Source organism: Emydura macquarii, unplaced genomic scaffold, assembly GCF_026122565.2.
Source record: "Emydura macquarii macquarii isolate MOO-44397 ecotype Brisbane River unplaced genomic scaffold, CSIRO-AGI_Emac_v2 contig_2897, whole genome shotgun sequence".
Lineage (NCBI taxonomy): Eukaryota > Metazoa > Chordata > Testudines > Chelidae > Emydura > Emydura macquarii.
Window position 1 is genome coordinate 32889931 of NW_027133034.1, and position 19971 is coordinate 32909901.

Below are 19971 nucleotides of genomic sequence, written 5' to 3' on the forward strand. Positions count from 1 at the left end.
GTGGACCTTGAAGACCCCGGATCTTGTGACAATCTGGAGATCTAGGGCCTACGGTCTACACCTGGATGCATGGACCACTTGAGGAGGAAGGCCCTCAGATGAGACTCCCTCAAACTCTGGGTCTGCTTCGAAATGGACCTGCAAATCTTTCGCCAGTCCAGAACACAACCCATGCTGAGGCAGAAGAGACACATCATGTGACCGGCATTGACAGGCATGACTGCTTCACATGACTGAAGACTGGTAACTTGTGACCTGTTATGTAGAACCAAAGGTGATATGACTTCCGCTGGTGGACAGTACTTTGCCAGTCCCACAATGACTGAGTAGCTAACACTGCCATCTAACTAAAAAAGAGGTACGTTGCTCTGAACGTAGCTGCTCTGACATATGCCACAGCAATCAGAAGGACCTGAAGATGGTGGCAGGAGGTGGCTCTTCTCTTTATACCCATGCTGAGTGCACAAGGGAGTGAAGGGCGCACACATGCCTCCCCACTGGCACTGCTAACTAGAAAGTTCTCTGATGCATGCACACAGGATGTGCAATCACCAGCTGTGGAATATGATTTGGACCATCACTTGAACTCTGGTGATAGGCATGTATAAGAAGCTTGAAGTTTCTTATACCATGACTATCACCATAGTTCCTTGAGTGATAGCTGGCAGTGATCGTTGCAAGGATTGCTTGTGGTTTCCAGATCCAGTTAAAAACGGATGGTCTTGATTTATGCTGCTTTGAATACTTTGGGACATATCAACCTGACAGTGCAACTTTCTCCCCATGTTATACTGTAACAATTAAGAGCAGCAGAGGAACTCAGGCTTACAGAGGTTACTGATGTCAGGGAATTTTGAAGAGGTGTCTTGTACCTCATCTCACAAAATCTTGGAAATTAAGGTAATGGTTCTGCAATTGCCCTGTCCTCATGTGCAGACAATTTCATAATCAGGGCCCCAAAATTAACCTTGATTCTGGCCTATCAGAACCTACATGTACAGATCTTTGGAACATGCATCAAAATCTATCTATTTTCACAGGCAGTTAAGGAAGAGGCAGGTTGAGGGATGTCATGGGGAAATTGGGAAGGTTTAAATTCATAAAGCAAGATGACACACAGGAGTTAATATGTTGGGGTATGTTTTTTTATTCCTCTGGCTGTGTATATTTCAAATTTTTTAAAAAATTCCTTGAGCTACAGACAGGCACTTTTGTGTCTACATCTGAATAAGTATTGGCTAAGAAATCAGTAAAAAAGAATAGAAAAACTTGTTTCTTTGGTAAAATATCAGTCTCTCTGCCACACAATAGAAGTCTATTATAATAGTTACCTTTGTACACAGATTATTTATATATCCAAGGAAACGTGGAGAGTACATAGATTTTTTTTTTTTTGGACAAATTCAACACTCATTAGTAATAGTTAAGATAAAGAATCATGGAATAAGATGACAAAATAAGGCGCAGAATAGAGAACATTTTCTGTGCTTTCATATTAGGTCACCTCCAGAGCAGAAGATTTTTTTTTAAAACATAAATTTCAACTTAAATATTAAAAAAGCAAGACCAAGAAATGTGGACTTTGCAGAGGAACGGTGGCACAGCATATAATGGGAAAAAAAACTAGATTCTAAATAATCTGAATGAGCCAAAAAATAGCAAAATCAGCTATATTTACACATATGGAAGTAATTTATACAGAAGGAAGGAACAGAACTGAAAAAAACGTGCGCTAAACAGGACAATCATCCAGCACATTGACTGGGAAAGTGAGTCTGGAGGTTATTGTAGAAAAATCATTAAAACCACCACTCTGCTGCACAGCAGCAGTTAAAAAAAATCAAAGAAGATACTAGCGTGTATTAGCAGAGGAATACAATAATAAACCAGAGCTGGTACTGAACCAGGTATCTGTAAGATGCCAGATGGAATATCATGCAGCCATTAACTGCGTAGAGAGACAAGGTGGGTGAGGTAATATCTTTTATTGGACCAACTTCTGTTCTGAGGGAGACAAGCTTCTGAGCTACACAGATCTCTTCTTCAGGTCAGGAAAAAGGTACCAAGAATGTTACAGCTAAATTTAAGTTAGAACAGATTCGCATAAGTAGTTAGCACATATTCTAATGGACCATTCAAGGTGAAATATAAAAGATATTGCCTCACCCACCTCATCTCTCTAATATCCTGAGACCAACACGGCTATAACAACATTGCATGAACAGTGCAGCACAGCTAAGTCTTTGTTGACATTAAAGAAGTGTAATATAACACAATAGTATTACCAGATCTGAAGAATCTTATGAGTAAAGTTTAATGTAACTGGATGAGAGAGGACCAATGAACATTTTCACGGATATAAAAGAGACTGAATGTCTATCAACTAGAAGTTTTTACATAGTTGAAAGGTTCAAGAACTAGGGAACAAAATCTGATTTTTAGGGAGAAAATTCCTATTGAATTATTTTTAAAAAGTGTAGTAAGTGGTATGTGTATGTATTTTTCTATATATTTTATAAGAGGCATGGGGAACAATGATTATAGTTAAAGTTGCCTGCACTTTCCATTATAAGCTTTCAGTTGCTTATAATTTTGCCAAACTTTTATTGTTGTGTGCCTCAGGCAGAATTATTTTGGAAAATTTCAGCTAAAATCGTTCAGCAGTTTCTGCAAACGCTCTCCCTCTTGGTGCTAAGGCAGCAAGGAAAAGAACCATATAGCCTGACTAGAATGCAGAGGGACAAGAAGCTGGGTTTGAAGAGGTAGCATGGGGAGGGACTGAGATAGGGATGAGGAGATGAGATTAGGACAAAAACATACTGGAGGAAACTGGGGTCTAATTAGTACAGTACACAGCCCTCAGAACCCGTATTAGAATTCAGAACTCATGAGTCAACATTGATCTACCATCAGCAAATAGCTTTGAAACCCATTGGCAAAATGTGTACAACATCTCACTCTAGTAGCTAGCCCACACAGAGGATGACTGCCTACTACTGCTATTTGTTACTCTATTAACTCAAGTGGGAGAGGTCTGTGCTATGTACCTAATTATAGGCCCGTCCTTGGTAATTATAGGTCTGTCAGCCTGATATCAGTCCCAGGACAAGATAATGTAGCAGCTGATACAGGACTCAGTTAATGAAGAATTAACACAAATCAATCTGGGTTTATGGAAAATTGATGGTGTCCAACTAACTTGATTTTTTTTTATGAGATTACAGATTTGGCTGCTAAAAGTAATAGTGCTAACATAATATGCTTAGACTTTTGTAAGGCGTTTGACTTGATATTGCACGACATTTTGATTATAAAATTAGATAAATATAAAATTAACATGGCACACATCAATGGATTAAAAACTGGGTAACTAATAGGTCTCAAAATGTAACTGTAAAATGGGAAATCATCATCAAGCAGGTGTGTTTTTAGTAAGATCCCGCTGGGATCAGTTCTTGGCCCTGTTGGAGGCCCGTACAATTTGCGTTGCTTGACCTCTGTTCTACAGGCTTAGCACAGCATTCAATTGCTTGCTTGGCTATTCTGACCCCTGTAGCATGACATCTTTCAGTTGGCAGAGACGGAATAACGGTATAGATGTCTCAGTTTCTGCATAGCACGGCACATAAGACAAAATACAGATACTGTATGCTTGCAGCTGCACGTAGATAATGGTGATAGGAACAACAAGTTATCCTTGAACGTCTGGGGTACATTGTTTTATTACTAAGGGGCATATTTTTACTCCGCCTCCCCATCACCAGATGTTGTTTTGACGACCCCAATTATTATGGTGAGAATGGAACGTAGTTAAGGGTGGAAACCCAAAGTAGGTAATTAGCATATATGATAATGACAGATAATTAGGTGAAGGTTGTTTATGGAAGGGTATAAGTAGTTACCATTTAGACAAAGGGGGGTGCTCCATCAACACCTGACTCCGCGGGAGGTGCTGCCGGTTGGACCAAAGGCCACTGACTCCCTGGGCAGGGCCCCTGAAGAAAGCCATTCCTGTATACAGCCTTCTGAGTGACTGCTTAGCTCTCCAGGCTTAGTGAGTATGATACAAAGCCTAAAATTAACTACAATGTATCTAACTAGTATATTTATAGAAAACCTTGCACATTAAACCTTATTGATCTGCAAATCGGGCGTACCGTGTCTCACTGGTATTCACACTGATCACAGTGTCCAGACCCAACAGGCCCTATGCTATTTATCATTTTATTAATGACTTGAAAGAAAATATAAAATAATCACTGAAAGTTTGCAGATGACACAAACACTGGGGCAGTGGTAAAAAAGGAAGAGGACAGGGCACTGATTCAGAGCAATCTTGATCTCTTGGTAAACTGGGCACAAGCAAACAATATGCATTTTAATATGGCTAAATGTAAATGCATACATTAGGAACAAAAAAATATAGGCCACACTTACACAATGGGGGACTTTATTCTGGGAAGCGGTGACTGTGAAAAAGATATGGGGGTTGTGCTGGATAATTAGGTGAACATGAGCTTCCACTGTGAAACTGTGGCCAAGAGAGCTAATGAGATCCTGGGATGCATAAACAAGGGACTCTCAAGTAGGTTATTTTACCTCTATATTTGGCACTAATGCTACCACTGCTGAAACGTGTCCAGTTCTGGTGCCCACAGTTCAAGAAGGATGTTGATAAATTGAAGAGGGTTCAAAGAAGATTCATAAGAATGATTAAAGCATCAGAAAACATGTCTTCTAGAAACAGACTCTAGGGATACATCTGCATGGCAAGCCCCACAGCAAGCCTCAAAGCCTGGGTCTACAGACTTGGGCTCATGCTACCACACTAAAAATAGCTGTGTAGGTGTTTGGGCTTGGGGTGGAGCTCAGGCTCTGAAACCCAACCCCTCTCTCCAGGCTCCTCTCCATGGAGAACAAATATTTAATAATAATCTTCTACTGAAAGAGAAAGGTATAACATGATCCAGTGGGTGGAAGCTGAAGCTAGGCAATTCAAAATGTGAATAAGGCACACATTTTTAACACAGAGTAATTAACCACTAGACCAATTTACCAAGGGTTGTGGTGAATTCTCCATCACTGACCATTTTTAAATCAACATTGGATGTTTTTTCTAAAAAAATATGCTGAAGGAATTATTTTGTGAAAGTTCTGTGGCCGGTGCTATGCAGGAGGTCAAACTAGATGATCACAATGGTCCCTTCTGGCCTTGGAATCTCTGAATCTTTAAAAAGGTTCTAACTCTGCTGATGAGCCAATAGGGCTCCACGTAATGGAATTTCTGTTTTTTCAGTTAGCTTTTTAAAAAAAACTTACTGAAGTATATACAACAAGAATGTTAAGATTACAAAGTCAAGCCTTGAAAGTCAAGAAATGGGCCATGCAACCTTATTCTGGCACCTTTGTACATAACAATCTTGTTCAGTCTTTAATTACTTGAAAACATACTATTTGCACTTCCTAACTTTTAAGTATTTAACTGTGCAACTGTAATATTCCTTTAATGTAGGTTTTTGTATGACAGAGGATGAATATGTTAATTGTAAAAGTAACTGAAGCCACAGGAGAAACAGTGAACAAGCTAGCTCGAGTCATTCGGGTTATTTGACAAACATAGCCCAGTTCAGATAAGGATTCAATGCCAATTTAGAATGATCATCCTTTGTACAATGAAACACAATTAAGCAAAAGATGATGAACCTTTTTCCAGATTAGGCAATTCACTGTGCATGGAGACAGGGCAATTGCAGAATCAGGGCCTTGTTTTCCAAGATTTTAACATGGACTGATAAGCTATAGTACAAAGAGAAGTTGTGGGCTTGATGCATGAATTGCTGCACAAGGTTGTATGGCTTGTGTTATGCAGGTGGTCAAATTTTAGATGATCATATGACCTCTTTTGGCCTTACAAGAATCTATACACATTACATAGCTAAATTGATCATAGGTATTTACTGACAAATATAAAAATAATGGAAATTGAAATATATTTCCTTGTTAAATGATTTTTTAAGCTCAGCAGAGGAACAACAGAAATAAAGATACTGCTACCTAATTCATTTTCTAGGACAAAATATGAATGTCCTTTTTATCCCCTGAACAGTAGCTCCAAGACTTTTTATTAAAATAGTCAAGGGAACGATTTCAGTTTCACAACATTTTTGTTTTGAAGATACATCATCTACACATTCTTTATAGATGTTTAATTGTACTAGTAGCATCTTCCCAGATATCCAGCATAATATTCAACAGTGTTAATTGTGGATCTAATTATGTGATTTTCATCTAGGTATTTTAATATTTCTTATATGGTGGTAATTTCTTCTTACAACTTTATTTTTATACACTTCCACAAAATGTTTCTTCCTTCTATGTAACTGCTTAATGCCCATGTGTTTTTGCTCAGTTTAATGGATGCCAAACCACATAATTCATTTTTTGTATATTTAACATTTAGCATTACTGTGAGGGCACATATGTTCCCAATATCTATTTCTAGCTTTTGTGTGCAAGAAATATTTAAACAAACATTCTCTTGAATAGAATACTTTTTCAAATTATTAGTTTAAATTTTCAAATGTTCTAGCAATAGATTTGTAAACCTCTACTCTATGGCTACACTATCTGGTTGGACAGATATATACTGAGAGAGAGACAGAATTCCAAAGCCTAAACTAAAGGAATTAGTAGAAATTAGCATGAGATACATATTACTCTTAATTGTTGAAAGGATATTAGCTTGTCCAGGGAAGATTTTTTTTAAGGTAACTATCTTCTTATTACCACTTAAAAACTATATTATTGTTCAAGAATAGTTTTAAGATTATTCTATAGCGGGGTACAGTTTTATCCATTGTGGGAGTTTCACATTTCTTGTTTTAAACAACGCTTCAGTTACATTTTGTGTCGTAAATTTGGATATGTTTATATTAATTTTGTGTGCCTTATAAAACCAGTTTTCAAACATATTCCAATTTCTCCTTCAGTTGCTGCTACCCATACAAGTACTTTAACTACTTGCTGAAAGAAATATGAGTATCAAGTGTTGAGCACCAAATTCTGTGCTGAAGTCAATTGAGAATGCTCAGCACATTTGCAGGATTAGGCCCCTAAACAGCTGCTGTATCTAACTCCAGGAGTGGAAGATTCAATCAATACCATATACCATAATACCTCTTCTACCATATCTCACAGGATGAAGCAAGAATTAATGTTTTAATTAAACTACTGTGTCTATTTTTAAAACAATATATACATAGTGAAATAGACAATTTAGAGCCCTGGCATTATCTCCTGCTGAATAGCACCTCTGAAAAGTAGTAAGTAATTAATCATTTAGAAGAAAATTTGAGTTTTATTGTTGTCTGCCAGCTTTTACATGAAAGAAAACTCGGTCTTTTATCCAATAATAATATTTTTCCTTTTTGACACATAAGATTTCAAAATATATCCCAAAATAATACACTTAGGTAATAATTATCCCTGGAAATAAAAAAAAGAAAATCTGTAAGGTGTAGTCCTTAAATCATCTTGACATTCAATGTCATCAAGTGACAGAAAATATTTTTAATTTGGGGGTTTAAAAAAAAACTCCTGTGAAATAGCTAATCTAGATATACTTCTAAATCAGGTATTTGGCTGATGTGTTAATTTGAGCAATGTGGTTAGAAGGGGGATTATAGCCAACGTATAGGCAATTGCGTAGGCCAGAATGACCTTTTCCTGGCCATGTTTATATTCCTAACAGTCTTGGGAGCAAGCCAAACAATTCCAACAGAATGAAGCAGCTAGATAGGATACCTTTGAAAGGATTGAAAACATAAATGCATGTTCTACGCAACAAGTACAATGGTAAAAAAGGTTATTTGAATAAAGCAGGTATAAAAAACATACCCTATGTGTGTGTCTGTAGTTCTACCTTCACCAGTGAAAACACACCTAGCTGCTAAAGTATCACCAAAGTTAATGTCTACAGGGTGTTCCACAGGATAGAAGGCCTAAAAAGAAAGCAAGGAGAATGGTGTATTACAATTAATGAACGCTCCTGATAATGACTTCCTCTCCATTATTATTTTATCTGTGAATCATTTTCTTATATAAATATATGCACACAAAAATAATAAGAGTCTGAAATTAAAATGCTTTAAAGGTGATCTACAGAACAACTAATATAATTCCATCAAGACTAATCAGACTCAGTGAAAGAAACAAAGAACACAAAACCCCAACAAAACTGAAAACTCCTTTAAGTGCCACACCTCTCTCTCAGGGCCTACATGTGTCTCAGCACAAATCATGCTGGCGACATCAGTTAGCAAAGAACCTGCTGAACACTCTATATGCTAGCTTGCTGGTGACAACCAGCTGCAGATCAACAACATTTACACTCTGGAACAGCTTCACAATGTTTTAAAAAGATAAACATATGTCAAAGTATAAAATAATGAATTATGAATCTTGCTTGCAAGAATAATCCCTGTATTATTAGATATATGCAAGGCAGTGCTGAGAAAGTAATCTGACAGTGAAGGAGCTGCTCTCCTTTGTGAAGGAGGGAGATAGGAAAAGAAAGAGCGACTAGGACCCCCCTTCTCCCCCCCCTCCCCCCACTTTCTAAGCACTCGAGGTAAAGGGATAAAGGAGAAACTTTCTTCTACTGTTCCTATTTTCCTTCCTGGCAGCTGCCCAAGGTGAGGAAAGAAGTGTCAGAATAGTCAAAAGCAATCGATGTGTGTCATAAAAAACACAATATGCTATTACGTTGTGATGTCTGCATCATAACATTGCAGCAAAACACAGCAGTATTCAGTTTTGATGGTTCAAAATCACATACCAATGAAACATGATGCAAACATGACTGACTGTCACACTGTGATAATTTCATGGCTCTGCAACTCCATTTGATGACAAATGTTAATTACATGTTATAGTCTGAACAGAATTCTAAAAATTTGAACAGACAAGAATATATCGGGGAAGCAAAGCAAGTAGAAATACATAAAACAGATGTAGACTTTGCTGCTTAGTCTTAAGCAAACAAGAAAAAACAAAACAAACCTGTGGTAGTTGTGGACTCTGTCTGCCAATCAATGTCCACTGACCATTTCTCACTCTGTATCCACTTACCACCTGACCTACAATAAACATTTACCAATGCGTGAATCTCAGATGTAATACTTTAGAAAAATCAATGCACTTTGTATTTGCTATTTTTCTATTAAAGATGTATTACTTAAATTAATAGAATGATTTATTACAGGAAGAAATATTTTAAGCAATTAAGTAATTTTCTGCTCAAGTTTAAATAATGCCGTAATAAGATTTTTGAATCTATATTTAATAGATTGTAAGTTAATATTGTTTAGCATTTTAGTTATATTAGTTATGAAAGAAAGGCAAACACTTGATATTACACCAGTAATGAATTCTTACCTAATCGGTGTGTATGAACTCTGAAGGCAAAGAGGTGCATTGGATACTTTTGATAATGGCAGGCAATATCTGCATCCACCACTGTTAAAATATAAACAGCAATAAAACATTTTTAAAATGCTACTTATTTACCCAAGGAAAGTAACTTTTACAGTACTTCACTGAAAATATCAATTTGGAAGTATAGTACAAAAATCTGCATCAGGCAAGGTACATCCAGGTTTAGAAGGCACTGGATAATAATCTCTTACATTTCTATAGGGATTTTAGTCCAAAATGTTTCCCACGTACTTTTTACAAAGAAACTGACATTTATACGCATGGATCACTTCAAGCATCACTGAAATGAATCTAATTCTGGGCTGAAACCTAGAAGCTTCAGCAATTAGCTCTTTACAATTTAAAGCAATACATTTGCTTATATGTTTTCGGGTTGGACACTATAGAAAACCAGATAAGAGACAAAAAAAGATAATCACATTGGAGAAACTTAGGTAGGCAAATTAAGAGTAATAAAAGAGAGGTAACAATGGAAGTTTCATGTTCAGGATATTTAATGTATAAAAGACACACAATCACAAGGCACTTTCAAAAATTAAGCTTCAGATTCTGGCCTGGACACTCACAGGGCCTTACCAAGGGTCCTATCTCCTGGAGTCTCTCACACACACCTATGCTTTGGTGGCAGAGGGTTTCCTTTGGGATAGACTCCAGCTTGCCTGGAAACTGGGAGCCAGGGTCTGGGGAGAAAGGAAGGCAACATCCTCCACAAGGAACATGATGTTGAGCATAAAGCTCTTCTACAGGGGCCGCCTGTAACCAATCATCTCTTCTTTTACCATGTCAGAATTACTGGACAGGTTAGAGTAAAACAACCTATAAAGAACTATTACATTGGGTGAACACCACAAGATCCAAAGTTGTTAGTAGAGCTGACTAGAAAATTTCATTTCATTTTTTTTTTTTTTGGTCAGAAAATGCAATTTCTGCTCAATGAAAATTTTCTGTGAGAAAGTTTCAATTTTACAATTCGCCCCCTCCTGCATTTTTTTCCTCCCTAAAAACCCAACAAAATAGTTAGCTTTGCTTCGGCCACAGTCAAATAAAAATATTTCAATTTGCTGACCTGACGTAAAATATTTCGTTTAGTGACAGTTGAACATTTAGCTGAATTCCTTATGGTGGTGCATTGCCCCATCAGAGTTGTGGTTAGCAGAGAATGGGGGCAATCAGGCATCCAAGCTACAATGCCTATAAGGCAACGCACCACCATAGGGAAATGCAAATGAATATCAAAATGTTTTGTTTCGATCAAAAATGCCACAATGAAATATTTTTCCCATTTCTGAATCAAAATATTTTGTAAGTTTTTGTTCCATGAAAAAATGTTTCAAAATCTCAACATTTCATCCCTATTTGGGACAAAAACAGCATTTTGAAATATCAGAAATTCTTGCAGGGACATGAATTCCAATTTTTGATTAAACTGATTAGGAAGTAAGAAAATCTGTAGCAGATTAAGAGAAAGATCCCAGCAATTTCAGATGTTTCAATAGGTTGCAGATGAAGTCAAAAAAGTGATAGTGAAATATTGCAATCAGGGCTTGACAGTAGGAAGTGTTCCTACATGTATGACATTTTTAAAGAAAAAATAGTCACGAACTATTCACCCCAAAAGGGGGCTTTTTATTGGTAATTGAAATGTTTGTTTCTTTAAGGGGAAGAATTAGGAAAAAAACTTTAATAGTTGCCTACTGGTTGTATGATTTTTAAAAACAAAATCCAAAACAACTTTCAGATTTCATTACATTGATGATGATTCTTCTATACCATATCGTTAGGCTCTTTAAACCTAGTCTGTTGGAACATCAATATAAATTGAAGCGTGTAGGTGTTTAATATTTATTTTAGTTAGTAATAAACTCTTTCACCTTTAATTTATTATTCAGAGAGTCTCTCTGAAATTATTTATCGTCGTAGAGAGATAAACATTAGAAGATGAAAACTACACAGATTGCTTTATAGGGTTCTCTCTCTCACCTTTCTCCCCTGGTGGTATAACAGTGTCCACAGACATCATAAGATACATGCCAGCAATCAAAGGTTGCCTGCAGAAAAATAACCACATTTACCACAAAGCTCCATAAAACAATTAATTGGTAAAATGATGCTGTGAAGGGTATGTGATCCATAATAATTAAAAAAGTCCTTTTAAATACTGAATTTAAAATGTTGTATTCCTATTTTAAAAAATCAGTTTTCAAGGTGGAGAAATGAGCTGTCATAGCCTTTCTCCCCCATCAATTTTTTAAGGTGAAGTAAATTTGAAAGCATTTTTCACAAGCTCGAAAAGAATTATGGCAAACACTAAAACAACATTAAAATGTATATATTCCTCTTTAGTTTCTCCCTCAATCCAAATTTCTAATACCATACTAGGCTCCCAAATTTCAATGTTGTTATGATGTATATGTAGCATAATATAAGAAAGTTACATAATGCAAGAGCATTTGACTAACAGGCAATAAATGGTGCATTTTTGTAAAGTTATGTTATTCAAAGCTTGTGTTTGTGTGTGTTCATTTCAGGCCGTGTAAAAGGATTTTGGACCTGTTCTCACTTAAGTAAGTCACCAAACTTACATCAGCTTCTATGGCAACATGGGACCCCTAGATAAATTTGGGTGAATTGCATGAAACTTAATAAAAGTACTTACCTTTGATGTGTCAGATGTAAAGTTACACCAGAGCAATCTTTGTGTTTATCTGCACAAAAACATGAGACAGGAGTTTAACAGTTTATTTTTAATGATCGGTAACTTAAAGTGTAAATGTTGAGTGATTTTTTTTATTAGTGGATAAAAAAAGTCAAAAGATCAGATGTCTTTACTATACATATTACACATTCTCACTGCACCAATCTTGACAGTGAAATTGTATTTGCATTACAATCCTCTGAACTGTGTGTTAGAACTGAAAGTCATAGTGCTGTGCTCAATTTTTAAAGCAAAAACAGTAGTGATCTCAAGCATGAAAAAGGAACAGTGACAGCATTTTTGGCAGGGATTAAAAATGCAGAACTGTGTGCCTTGAAATGTATATGTGGGTTGAGAGGAAGGCATTTTTGTAAAGCCCAAAAGCAGTCATTTTGCTACAGAAGTGGCTAATTTATGTTTGGCAGAGATTAGTGAAAATGAATGATTTTGCAGAGAAGAATCAACTTTTTATCCATTAAAACAGAATTCACTGACAAAAATGGCCACATTGCCCCATTATAAAATTAGCATTTGCAATTAGATACTGTACTTAAAGAAAAAAAAGTCATTTCACACAACTATTAAACTATTCACCATCCTCCAGTATGTCCAACATCATTAACTTATTATGTAACCATTGCCCAACAAGTTTAACACTTGATCTTAAAAAGGACACTGTTAATTCCATATCTAGCCAATTTCAAACTGTTTCAGGTGTTTAACCTGCTTGACTTTTTTTTTTTTTTTTTTTTTTTTAAAACAGACATATCTTCCTGTTATACAAAATGTTTTACAGAGAACTGGCTATACTGAGATAATGAAAGTGTCTATAGAACAAGTGCTATTAAATGCACAAAGTAAATAAACTGGAGAAAAAACACAGGAAAACATTTTTTATCTCCTAATCTTATGTGATAGCTATGACAATTATAGGTGAAAATTGTTCAGACAAACGAGTTTTTTTTAACTGATGGCTTCTTAAAATGTTTCAAATCAACCAGAAATAGGGTGCCACTGATGTGGTTCATTATGATGCACAAGGAGAGAGAGAAGTGCTAATGACATTTTTAGATAACTAGGCTCTGGACCAAGGGACGTCCAAGGAAGCAGGGTCAAACCTTCTGTTACTTAAGAAATTTGACAGATGACAAAAGTATAGGGATATGTTCTGCTAATCGGGAAGCAATGTTCCAAACAGCAATTTCAAAAGACTCAATTTGAATAGCATGATATATTTTTTCCACACTGGCACACACATCCTTAGCTCAAGAATGAGTGGTAAACATATGCAGATGTGAGAAAAAGAGAGTGATCATAGTCTGATCAGGTAGTAAGGGTTAAGATTTAAATAAAATCAGCATAGCCTTTGTTATAACTAGAAATTGTGTTGCATACAATATCTCACTATTAACTGATGATCTTTATTTCTTTCATTAATATTTGAGTTTGCTTTAAACAAAACACAAACAAAAGTAGGTAAAAGCATAAAGTGAATAATGGTGCAAGTAATTATTTCTTTTTGTAGTATTGTGTACTCATGAATTATAAAATGCTACATCAGTAAAGAAAGTTGCCAAAACAATCCCTCGCTGTTCTCAATTATTCCCATCACCATGGTAGTTGAGCATTTATGTTTCCTTGGTTACATTTTTCCAACGTGAGTGTTTCCCCTGACGTGCACAAGCTGAGATTGTCGACAAGCAACACCGCTTACCCCATAACCTCAGCCATGCAGAATGCAACGCCATCCACAGCCTCAATAAATAACTCTGACATCATAATCAAAGAGGCAGACAAAGGAGGTGCCGTTGTCATCATGAATAGATGTGATTACGAACAGGAGGCTGCCAAACAACTCTCAAACACCACATTCTACAAAGCCACTACTGTCCGATCCCACTGAGGAATACCAAAAGAAACTACAACATTTACTTAAAAAAACTCCCTGAAGAAACACAGGAACAAATCTACACAGACACACCCCCTGAACCCTGACCAGGGTTATTCTACCTGCTACCCAAGATCCACAAACCTGGGAACCCTGGATGCCCCATCATCTCAGGCATTGGCACTCTCACAGCAGGACTGTCAGGCTATGTGGACGCTCTCCTCAGGCCCTATGCCACCAGCACTCCCAGCTATCTTCGTGATACCACTGACTTCCTGAGAAAACTACAATCTATCGATGATATCCCAGAAAACACCATCCTAGCTACTATGGATGTAGAAGCTTTCTACACCAACATTCCACACAAAGATGGACTTCAAGCCAACAGGAACATTTTCCCTGTTTTCACACCTGGTAGCTGAACTTTGTGACTTTGTCTTGACCCACAACTACTTCATATTTGGAGCCAATCTATATCTTCAAGTCAGTGGCATAGCTACGGACACCCGCATGGCCCCACAGTATACCAACATTTTTATAGCTGACCTAGAACAACGCTTCCTCAAAACTCGTCCCCAAGCACCTCTCCTTTACCTACGCTACACTACATTGATGACATTTTCATCATCTGGACCCACGGGAAAGAGTCCCTCGAAGAATTCCACTGGGATTTCAATAATTTCCACCCCACCATCAACCTCAGCCTGGACCAGTCCACACAAAAAATCCACTTCCTGGACACTACAATACAAATAAAGGATGGTCACATTAATACCACCCTATACCGAAAACCAACTGACCGCAATACATATCTTCATGCCTCCAGCTTCCACTCTGGACACATCACACAATCCATTGTCTACAGCCAAGCCTTAAGATACAACCGGATTTGCTCCGATCCCTCAGACAGAGACAAACACCTACAGGATCTCCATAAAACATTCTTAAACTACAATACCCGCCTGGAGAGGTGAAGAAACAAATTGACAGAGCCAGACGGGTACCCAGAAGTCACCTACTACAGGACAGACCCAACAAAGAAAACAACAGAACACCATTGGCCATCACCTACAGTCCCAAGCTTAAATCTCTCCAGCACATCATTAAAGATCTACAAACTATCCTAGCAGATGATCCATCTCTCACTCAGGCAGTGGGCGGCAGACCCATCCTGGCTTACAGACAGACCCCCAACCTGAAACAAATATTCACCAGCAACCATACACCCTACAAAAAATCCTACCCAGGAACGTATCCCTGCAACAAACCCCATTGTCAACTCTGCCCACACTGACTCTAGTGACACCATCACTGGTCCTAACCACATCAGCCACATCATAAGGAGCTCATTCACCTGCACATCTACTGATGTAATATATGCCATCATGTGCCAGCAATGCCCCTCTGCCATGTACATTGGCCAAACTGGACTGTCACTACGCAAAAGAATAAATGGACACAAATCAGACATAAAAATAACAACATCCATAAACCAGTCGGAGAGTACGTCAATCTCCCAGAACACTCTGTCACTGACTTGAAAGTTGCCATACTCCTACAAAAAACTTCAAAAACAGACTTCAAAGAGAAACTGCTGAGCTTGAAATCATCTGCAAACTTGACACAATCAAACTGGGTCTGAATCCGGACTTGGAATGGTTCTCTCATTACAAGAAGTAATTGCCACTGATCACACATTCTCACCTCCTAATCAATGGTTGTGACTACGCCTCAACTACTCTAACTGAATGGACTTTGCTTTCATCCACCTTCCCCATTATTGTTACTTCCCTTGGATATGTATATATATGCCTCTTATGTGATTTCTATTCCTTACATCTGACGAAGTGGGTTACAGCCCATGAAAGCTTATGCCTGCAGAAATTAAATTTATTAGTCTTTAAAGTGCTACAGAACTCTTGTTATTTTCCAGCAGTTATTTCTGCAGTAAACAAATTGAAGCCGTAAGTCATTGGTGTTGTATCTTTAACTCAGAGCAACAAAGTAAAAAACTCTTCTTGATATGTGTAAAGGAAACAAATTTGAATGCAACTTTTATTTTGATCATGGTTATCAGCCAGATAAGATCCATTTACTGTAGTCACATCAAATGTTCAGAAAGCAATCTCTAATAAGGGTTCTTGAAAGAAAAAAAATGTGATGAAGCAGAAACAAAAGCAGCTGAAAACTCAAGTGGCAAAACAGTGACCTTTCAATACAAATGGAACCTCTGGCTGCATCTCATAAGTTGTGTGGAGGAAGGCCTGAAACAGAATGGAATTCTGTAACTCTTAATGCTCTTTTTACAGTTGGTGAAATATGGTTTCAGTGGAAACCAAAAGCACAGAATTTCAATTACAATCAAAGTAACAATCCTGCAAATCCCCACAACACAATTACTTTCACAAAATTAGCCATTATTATTGGTGCATCTCACTATATTATAAAAGAGCAAAACAACTTGCCAAATACACATGGTTCATAGTGGAATAATGGGAAATGAAGACTTTTGATGGGAGGCTTTTCTTTTTCAAATACCACACACATTTATGTAACATGACCAGTTTAGTACTAATCTTTTAAACAAAGCTTTAGTTAAGATGATCATAATGCCCAATGAGGGTGAAAGACAGCAGTTTCCTACTAAGATCGTTATAAAACAAAGTTCTTATTGTAGTGAAAGCTGTACTATATAATACTGATTTTAATTGCATCTTATTTGCAGAGAATTTTAAAATCCAGGAGCAAGCATAAACCACTAACATATATGCTTTTTAAGGAATAGCCTTACAAACACATTTTGAATTATTACATTATTCAACATAATATGTGCATGGGACTGCATGTGAACTTTAACCTGTCAAACTCCTTTACTTCAGATGTTGCCTATTTATTTTCACAAGAGTATTTTATAATTCCCAGCAGACATATCCAATTCAAATTCAAATGCACTAAAAAACGGATGCATGTAGAACACTAGTTAAATTTTAACTTTGAAAGAACTCTTTTCATCAATACCCTCAGAACAAAGCAAATACTGAACCACTTTATGTATGAAATGCATTCAAATAAGTGAGTGATGCATCAATACATTCACAAATGATGATATACTCTATCAAAAATTAACTTGTCCTATTCAATTCTGGAGTGATGACACTAATCTCATTGAAGTCTCCCCCCTCCCCAAGGTATTGATTTTTTTAATTTAAAATTCCTTATTATTTTCCCTCTCAAGATTTTAATATCAACATTTTTGGGGCTCCACAGAAAGCAGGACTTTATTTTCTATGCTCACAGGACTCAGTTTACTTTGAGCACACAATTTACATATGTAGGGAGACAGAGGAGGAAGGAAAGATTGAAAGGTACAGTAGATAGGAAAAAAATTCAGTACGTAGTTGCTGAGGAGAGGTCCAGGAAGAAAATGAAGAAAAGTGATGAAGATACTTCATGCCAGAAACAAAACTATTTGTCAATCACAGACAACAAATGCTGCTTCCAAAAGAACCAAGTTGTGAGTTAGAAAACACTAGGGAAGGCGAGTTACTGGACCTTTAGTAGGAGAACTAAAGAAAAACGTAAGTACCGGGAAGACAAAGAGAGAAAGGTCATTTAATTTTCTAAAGCATTAAAAATGCTTCAGGATTGCATCTATTTTTCTGACAACCTTCTGGAGCAAGTATCTACCCTGCCTGGCCTCATGCCCCTCATTAACAGCATATTCATTCTATGCCCCGCAAACTCCGTTTTTGGATTCAGTTCTTCCTTGGAGTCTTTTCTATTTCGCCTTCCCCACTTCAATTTGTGCTAAAAACTAGGTATTTGTCATTTTATAGCACTGGTTGCAGTGCCCCAAATCTTGATTTATACAAGGTTGACATTGTATATTAGATTATTCTATATCACATGTAATGAAGGGTGGAAAATATGTGCTTCCGTAGAGAGTATTTTGGATATACATTTTGTTAGTTAGGGCCAGAGTTTCAAGTGTGTCTAGTAATTTTTTATGCACCATTTTTTTGCAGTGCCTAATCTGAGACACTTTTTTCACTGATTTTCAAGTACCACCAAAAATCTTGGTTAAGCTGTCTGAAGTTGGACACCAAAAAACAGAGAGACCCTAAATTACTAGTCACTTTTGAAAATTTTGGCCTTCACCTTCAGTACATAGCAGTTTTCCTATATAAACACCTGTCAAATATATTTCAGTTTACTAATGCTAAATGCTTTCTACCTTTGCAATTTTCAGTGAGTCAAGCAAACAGGCAAAGTTCCCCTTTAATCTGGATTTAGCCATACCAAATAAATCCAAAACTATGAACGAACAAGCTAACCTTTATTGCCACTAAATAAAGCACTCATATTACTCAACTTCCAGAACTACATCGTTTTAGATAATGGAAAGTTGACTTACAGTGTACTACAGCACAAGCAAATGTATATAAAGACTGGGCTAGACTCCAGACTTATGCAAGTGGTCACCTAGAGAGGTTTTTAATTTTTGCACGTAAATACGAGCACTTCTGCTAAATAGCCTCAAAACATCTGCAAAGATAAATTTTCTTTAACAACTGCTTCTTCTCCCCACAACTCACATCCCTGACAAAGCTGCTGATCGTTCAATTCAGCACAGTTGAAAAGATGAAGCAATGGCAGCGGATGCCACAACCTCTAATAGAGCTTTCCTAATAAATGCTATTACAGCTAAACAGCTGTGGGGAAATATTGCAAAAACCAAACAAAATCTTAAAATCATCTTTCCAACCTGTCACTCTGGCTAGCCTAACTCTTTTGATTTTGCATTTCAGCTACAGAGCAAGTACACATTGCTCTAGGATAAAGAAATTATTAGCTTCTATTTGCCCTATGGCAAATACAGGAAAATGCATTCATCCACCTCAAACAGGTTTCTTTCAAGATGATTCTCTCTGTTGGATTTCCAAGAGATATCTGCCTTTGTTTACTTATTTTATCAATGCACAAATAATGGTGCAGTTTAAAATGCACACCGTGGTTTGAAATTTAAACAGAGACCATTTGCTTTATCATCACACTAAGATTAACTTTTTAAAAATATAATGCTAAAACTAAGTCCCATAACTAATGTGTGCTTAATTCAGTAAATAATTGATATTGTGCATGCCACCTGTTTCACTTTTCACCAGTTTTTACTGAGAAATGCGTTACTAAATGCTAGAGCTGGTTGGAAACGTTCCAACAAAGTTTTTCTGTCAGAAAACGTTGATTTATCAACATTTAAAATGTTCTGAAAGGGCGTGTCAATTCCAGCCAACTTTCTGAAGGCACTCAAGTAGGTTTCCACAGAGGTGACCCACACCTGGCCTGTTCCCTGACTGTACACAGCCAAGTAGGCTACAACAGAACCTGCGCTCCCAGGGCTTCTGGGATTGTTTTAGTGTTTCCAAAACAAAAATATTGATAAATTTCATTTCCATAAAAACTTTAAAGGTTTTGGCATTTCATCCTGATTGAGAATGAAATGGTTTGCCAAAACGTCCAATTTTTTAGGAAAAGAAATTCAGTTTCTCAGACTTACTAAATACTTAAGAGAACTCTTCCTCTAGTTCTTATCTACTATTGGAAACAAAAACAAATGTCTAATTTTTAGTGCATTTTGCCTACACAGGGATTTGTTATGAACTAGAAAACCTGGTCTGAACGCTATCTTCAACATTTTTATTATTTTATCCTAGGTATTTCTAATATTTGTATTGGATTCAGGGAACAGCATGGGAAGATGTAAGTGGCTAATTTAACACCTGTAAGTGTGTGTGTGTGTGTGTGTGTGTGTGTGTGTGTGTGTGTGTGTGTGTGTGTGTGTGTGTGTGTGTGTGTGTGTGTGTGTGTGTATCTCCATCCATCCACTGGGCTA

The 19971-nt window shown here is 37.0% G+C and overlaps 1 protein-coding gene across 3 annotated transcripts in view; it reads right to left on the bottom strand.

Moving 5' to 3' along the window:
* Positions 1-19971, bottom strand: part of PAM (peptidylglycine alpha-amidating monooxygenase) — a 218229-nt gene that overhangs the window by 72429 nt on the left and 125829 nt on the right. For all 3 annotated transcript variants that reach the window (XM_067569136.1, XM_067569135.1, XM_067569134.1), the window contains exons 8-12: positions 12152-12200; positions 11476-11543; positions 9436-9516; positions 9061-9137; positions 7897-8000 (exon numbers count right to left, since the gene is read on the bottom strand). In XM_067569136.1, the coding sequence (XP_067425237.1) occupies positions 7897-8000; positions 9061-9137; positions 9436-9516; positions 11476-11543; positions 12152-12200 (379 nt within the window). The remainder of the gene's footprint in view (positions 1-7896; positions 8001-9060; positions 9138-9435; positions 9517-11475; positions 11544-12151; positions 12201-19971) is intronic.